The sequence below is a fragment of the Triticum urartu genome, chromosome 3A (genome assembly GCF_056163025.1).
Source record: "Triticum urartu cultivar PI428250 chromosome 3A, HENAU_Tu73, whole genome shotgun sequence".
NCBI lineage: Eukaryota > Viridiplantae > Streptophyta > Magnoliopsida > Poales > Poaceae > Triticum > Triticum urartu.
Genome location: NC_141875.1, coordinates 326,968,617 through 326,974,596, shown reverse-complemented (window position 1 = coordinate 326,974,596; position 5,980 = coordinate 326,968,617). Strand labels below are relative to the sequence as shown.

The 5,980-nt window shown below is 48.2% G+C and overlaps 1 protein-coding gene across 1 annotated transcript; it reads left to right on the top strand.

The window, feature by feature from the left end:
* The first annotated feature begins 3,641 nt into the window (after nt 1-3,641).
* LOC125545331 (cis-prenyltransferase 4, chloroplastic) lies at nt 3,642-5,022 on the top strand. Its single transcript, XM_048709243.2, has 3 exons — nt 3,642-4,027; nt 4,123-4,190; nt 4,406-5,022. The coding sequence occupies exons 1-3, from the start codon at nt 3,698-3,700 to the stop codon at nt 4,854-4,856; spliced, it is 849 nt and encodes a 282-aa protein (XP_048565200.2). The 5' UTR covers nt 3,642-3,697; the 3' UTR covers nt 4,857-5,022.
* Nucleotides 5,023-5,980: the final 958 nt, after the last annotated feature.

Sequence of the window (5,980 nt, the reverse complement as noted above, 5' to 3'; positions counted from 1 at the left end):
GGAAGGTGGCAGATTGGCAGTTAACTGCACATGATTGATCTTCTGCCATGTGCATGAGCATGACCTTTGTCCTTTTTAAGCTTGTAATAAAAATACTTTATTGGTGGCACCGTACTATCGTGCAGTTTCAGAAAGGAACGGAAATGGCAAACGTATGACCAGTCTGCAGATTAGCACGAGCTGGCTGCCCCCATTTCATTGTGCAACGCGCAGTGCGTGCTTTAACTGCCTGTCCGCATGGAAAAGACCAAGGCCAAGATGTTCACTTAGTTGCTGTTGTTGGATTCAACTTTTTTTTTGAGGGAGTTGTTGGATCCAATTTCATTGTTCGCACTAAACCTCCAGCCCTCCCTAAAGAAAACTCCTAGCCCTAACACCTTGTCTTGGGACATCTCTAACAAATATCATGAAACTGAAAATTGAGGAGCAAAAGTGATATTTGGGCCAAAAAGAGCCAACTAGTAGACCCCCTAAACACAAAACTTTACTAAATTTGAGTTTTTGACCCCCCCCCCCCAAAGCTTTCCTCCCTTTCTCTCAATTTTAGTTTGCCTCAGCTCGGCTGACTCCCCCGCCGCACCCTTGGACACTAGCGCCGGCGTCAGAGACCCATCGATGGCCATGAATTCGGCGGTGCAGCCACCAAAAAGGCAGCATCAGGAGAGAAATCTCATTGGCAACAAAGCGTCGACGGCGGTCGTTGACAGTCCATCCGCCAGCCAACGGAAAAGATGACGGTCAACATGGTGACACTGACGAAGAAAAAGAAGAATGTGGCCGCCTGTTGCTTCCCCCTCGACCTGTTGTGGCTTCGGCGACTACTACCCCACCTCTTGTTGCCACACCGGCAACCCCTCCACCGCAGGCGGCCGAGGATGGGATGGCTTTGAAATGCTACAACCCGCGACGACTACATGCTCGATGGAATGCCCAAAAGGTTAAAAAATGCCTCTTTTCGTTATTGTTTGCATTTTGCTTAGTATACTGATGCATTCGTCGGTATTGATTGCTAGGTTCCTCCTTTACTTTTGTAGTGAGCAAATGAACAATGATGCCCAATATTTCATGAATGAATTGAATTCAAGTCACACACTTGGGCTCAATGACATTGCGATGACTATGCCATATAACCAAACGAGAGATGTTGAGATGATGGACGAGGAGATCGGCGAGAGTCAAGTGAAGAGGAAGCCGAGGACGGGCAACTACAAGATCGATGAAGGCAAAGCTTTGTGTGAAGCTTGGATCAACGTCTCCCTCGATGCCATGATCGGTGCAACATTGCGCCCATCCCCTCTAGCCGCACAATCGATTCTCTTAGTCATCTTTGGGGTAACATCCAAGAACAACACAACCAGTGGGCGGTTGTGTGGGGCAAGTAAACTTGTAGCCGACAAGTGGAATGCCCACCTACCAATACGAGGAAGCAATGCAAGCTATTTATGAAGAAAGGAACAAAAAAAACGACAGCAAACTGTTTGGTTTCCACCATTGCTATAACAAGCTTGATGGACATGACAAGTGGATAAAAAGAAATTTTGAAGCCACATGAGAGGCAAAGGCTCAACAATGGTGAAGAAGAGGACTCTGTAGATAACCCGACTACTACTCTTGTGCATCTAGATGCAGGAAAGCATGCAAATCAAGTCAAGAGGAGCGGTGGTGTTGGAGCTTACAAGGAAGAGTTGACTACAATGGTGGATTCATAAAGTGCTTTGGTGACCCAATGCAAAGAAAAGAATATGAATTGTTCTATTAGATGAAGGCCATGGAGGAGAAGTGGAGGGCAAAGGCCACAACTGAGGATACAAAGGTGCTTGCGGAGGAGAAAAGGCTTGAGATTGAGATGAAAAGGCTTGGAATGGAGGAGGTGGAGAACAAGAAATTGCTTGACATTGAGGTACAAAAGCTAGCAATGGTGTCTGACGAGCGAAATGAGAAGAGGGTGGCCAGGGACAGTGTTGTTATGTTTATGAATCCTAGCAAGATGGACAAGATAGAGAGAAGATTTTGGGAGCTTACTTATGGCAACATCATGGCCAAGGCGTTTGGTGGCGATCGTTCAGGCAGCGGCAGTAGTGTCGTGTGAGCCTATTTGAACTATGTTGACACTTGATCCACCGTGTGTTGGTGGTTTTTTGAGTGAACTTGCTCATTCGATGACTTTGGCGCAGAATATGGTTATGTCCGATGGATTTGTTAAACTATATTTATGCTTGTAGTTCAATTGTGATGTGATGTATTCAAATTCTCTACTTTGTGTTCAAAATGTGATCAATTTATTAGAATAGTTTGAGCAATAAATTTGAACATTTGTGAAACCAAAATTTATACAATAGGGGAATTGCTAGCTCTGGAGTAGTGATCTTCCTAAAAAAAGTAAAGTAGAATAGAGAGCACCTTTGTAGCTTTAGTATAGGATTTGCTAGAGATGCTCCTACGACTCATCGCATCAACCCACCCTCCCGTGAAAAACACACACTCTCAGACACCATCTCCACTATGAGTCCATTTTGCCTAATTGGTTCCCTTTATGCTTGGAGATCATTAGTTATGTGATAGTGGCGATAACCTCGCTCGAAACCCTAAACCCGTAATATTTTTTACTTAAGTCACTGGTCCTCAGCTTTATCTTGCCTTCACTCCACGTCGACTCTAGATTAATCATGCATCCTAGCATCGTCGACTCAAGTTGACGGAGCGGAGGAATGCGAGGTGGAGTCTCAATCATGGATCTAAGTGAACCGAGAAATAGTTATTTCTAAGTCCATCAAGCTACACACGATTTCTAAAATTTGCATTTTACTCAACCCACGTTGGACAAAGAATCAACAAGTGTGATCACCAATTTAGAAATAAACATCGTCTCCTGAGCATTTTTGAAAACAGGTCTCAATCGACCAATACTTAAGGATTTCATGGTTGATCAATCTTGTCAATGTGAGGAAGATTCGAACTTGATTTCACGGTTTTTAATGGCAATCTTGTCACGGGATTCAAACTTGATTTCACCGTGAAATCCTTAAGTATTGGTCAACTATGAAATCCTTAAGTTTTGCTTGTGGCTTCCACGCCATCTGACTTCGATTTAGGCTGCCTTTGGCATTGCGGTGAATTCACTTAATCCCGTTTGCTTCACCTGTTTCTCCCTATTTTAATGTTTGTTTGACCCACTTTTTCTTACGGTTGTGTCAAAAAAGAAATTCATTACAGATTACAAAATAAAAGTATGCACAACACAATGGTTCAGCAAGCATAAACGGACCCTCATAAGTACCTGACGTGTGACACGAGCACATGGCAACTCCGAACATTTTTTATGGCAAGTTTGATGACGCGAGGATGGCAACTTTAGTTGTCAAACATGGCAATTTCCATGGTCAATTTATTTTTGAATCAAACTTACCATATGTCACTGAATTCTGCAATCCTTGCATGACTGAAATTGCCATTGAAAAAGATAAGACCAGAGTGTCACGCATCTGGTATGACACTTATCATTTGAGTAAATTAATCCTTGAAGAGCATCTTGCACTCGAAGACTAGCAATTCCAACAAAGAAATTACTTAGCCGAACGTGCTTTTAGAGGTGTATGTTCATCAAAACTACACGTCAAACATGTGGCTTGACCCTTCGGGTTTCGAAGCAACGGCCAACGGCAACAGGACGAGCACACCACCGAGAGACCCCAATCCCATGCTGCTCTCCCAGTCTCCAGCCGCTACCCATCCACAGCTTCCCACCTCCTCCTCCCGCCGCACGCGCCGCTCGGCACAGCCATGCCCGCGCGGCGCGGCGGCCGAGTCTCTCCTCCTCCGCGGGCTGCGGCCGGAGTCGCTGCCGGGCCACGTGGCGGTGGTGATGGACGGGAACTCGCGGTGGGCGCGCGCCCGGGGCATGCCGCCGGCGTTCGGGCACGAGGCCGGGCGGCGCGCGCTGGTGGAGACGGTGCGGCTCTCCCGCGCCTGGGGCATCCGCGAGCTCACCGCCTTCGCCTTCTCCCACGAGAACTGGAGCCGCCCCAAGGTAGCACATCACACCTGACCTGGCCGCGCGCGCGCGCGTTTTTGCCGGCTCCCTCCGGCCTCCGCCCTGAGCTTGACGGTTCTTGGAATTTGCAGGCGGAGGTTGACTTCCTGATGGGGCTGTTCGAGCGGGTGATCCACGACAGCGTCGCCGAGTTCTTGAGGTACGCACGCCAGCCAGTCCGCCGTAGATTAATGGCCTCACATTTTGGCCGTCTCTATTGCCATTCTGATAAGATGCACCCGAGCACTCCGCTCCATGTGCCGGCCGGCTCCGGCAGATGAATTAACGCACTAATCTAAGTGATAACCACTAAGATTACGGCTGAAGAACAGCCCGATTTCTACTCTAGCACTGATGGGTTACTGTTTTGTGCAGGGACGGAATTCGCCTACGTGTGATCGGCGACTGCTCGAGGCTGCCGGCGTCTCTGCGGGGTACGGCAAGGGACGCCGAGGAGGCAACGAGGCACAACTCGCAGCTCGACCTGACGCTGGCGATCAGCTACAGCGGGCGAAGGGACATAGTGCAAGCCTGCCGGAGCCTCGCCCAGAAGGTGCGCGGCGAGCTGCTCAGGCCGGAGGACATCGACGAGTCGCTGTTCGCCGGCGAGCTCGAGACGAGCCGCGGCAGCGAGCTCCCGTGCCCCGACCTGCTCATCCGGACCAGCGGCGAGCTGCGGCTGAGCAACTTCTTGCTGTGGCAGTCGGCCTACTCGGAGCTCTTCTTCACCGACACCCTGTGGCCGGACTCCGGGGAGGCTGACTACCTCGAAGCGCTGTGCTCCTTCCAGAGCAGAGACAGGCGGTTTGGCCGGAGGAATCCGTAGCGCAAGGCCACCAAAACTTGTGTTTTTAGAAGCTTTAGTGCATGACTCACTTGATCAGTAGGTACATTGGGCAGATAAGGGCATTTCTAGCAGATCTCTTCTGGGTAAACTGTCAAAAGTGCTCCTTATTCCACTTTACTTTTTTTAGGGATATCACTATTTTGCAGCTAGCAGACCCCCTATAATTTTAGTCTTTAACAAAAAATTCAAACACATCTTTTAAACATAAATTCATTTCAAACACACATTTAAAGTAATAATAGCATAATTCCATAACTTCTAGACGTTAATATCGTACATACTACTCATCATCACCTAAACCAAGAACATCAACAGTGCAATAGCTCTCACCAAAAAAGAGAGCTGCAAATGATCCGTCGGCCGATGAGCAGCCTGAGCCATGGACTCAAGAGGAATGCCCGGTTCCTTTGTTCCCGTTGCCTTGGAAGCTTTTATCCCATATGCTCAGACCACGTCTGCTCCAACCACATTGCGAAGATCAGCTCGTCGCATGGCAATGAAGAGCAGGATCTTTTGAACTTGCTATCTGCAGTGTCAGAGAGTGTATTTTGTATGAACTTGATGACAGTGAGAGTGTATTGTGTATGAACTTCATGAAAGACGTAGTGCAGTTGCAATGACGAGTTTAAAATAAAAGGCAGCAACCTGCAACCATGTGTAGCGCGGTTGCAGCGATAAGTGGTGGTTTGTAGCAACTGTGGTATGTGTGTGTGTGCTGTAGGTAGCTGGTTGCAACTTCATTGGCCAAGGGTTGCAACAATAGTGGCTCAGGGTAGAGGGTTGCAGCAATGACATAGCCTTGCAACGTCACTGGTGTGCCCCGATCTCACGTTGACGTCGATGGGAGAAAAGAGCCGAGATGGAAGAAATAGAGTTGGGGTAGAGTCGGTCAAGCGGCTGAGGGGGGAAAGAAAAAGATGTGCGCCAGGGAGGGATAAGGAAAGACTATGCATGGGTTCCACCAAGGCACATGGTGTCCACGGGCGGTCGTCGATGCGATAACGCCATCGCCCTAGTGATTCCAAATATTTACCTATTTCAAACACTGCCTAACTACCCCTTGCCCAAGTATAAGTCGTATCCTTCAAACTTAGGGTTATATG

Coding starts and splice junctions, on each gene's coding strand:
- LOC125545331 (XM_048709243.2), top strand. CDS start 3,698: ATGCTGCTCTCCCAGTCTCCAGCCGCTACCCATCCACAGCTTCCCACC. Junction 4,028..4,122: donor AGAACTGGAGCCGCCCCAAG/GTAGCACATCAC, acceptor TGGAATTTGCAG/GCGGAGGTTGACTTCCTGAT. Junction 4,191..4,405: donor AGCGTCGCCGAGTTCTTGAG/GTACGCACGCCA, acceptor TGTTTTGTGCAG/GGACGGAATTCGCCTACGTG.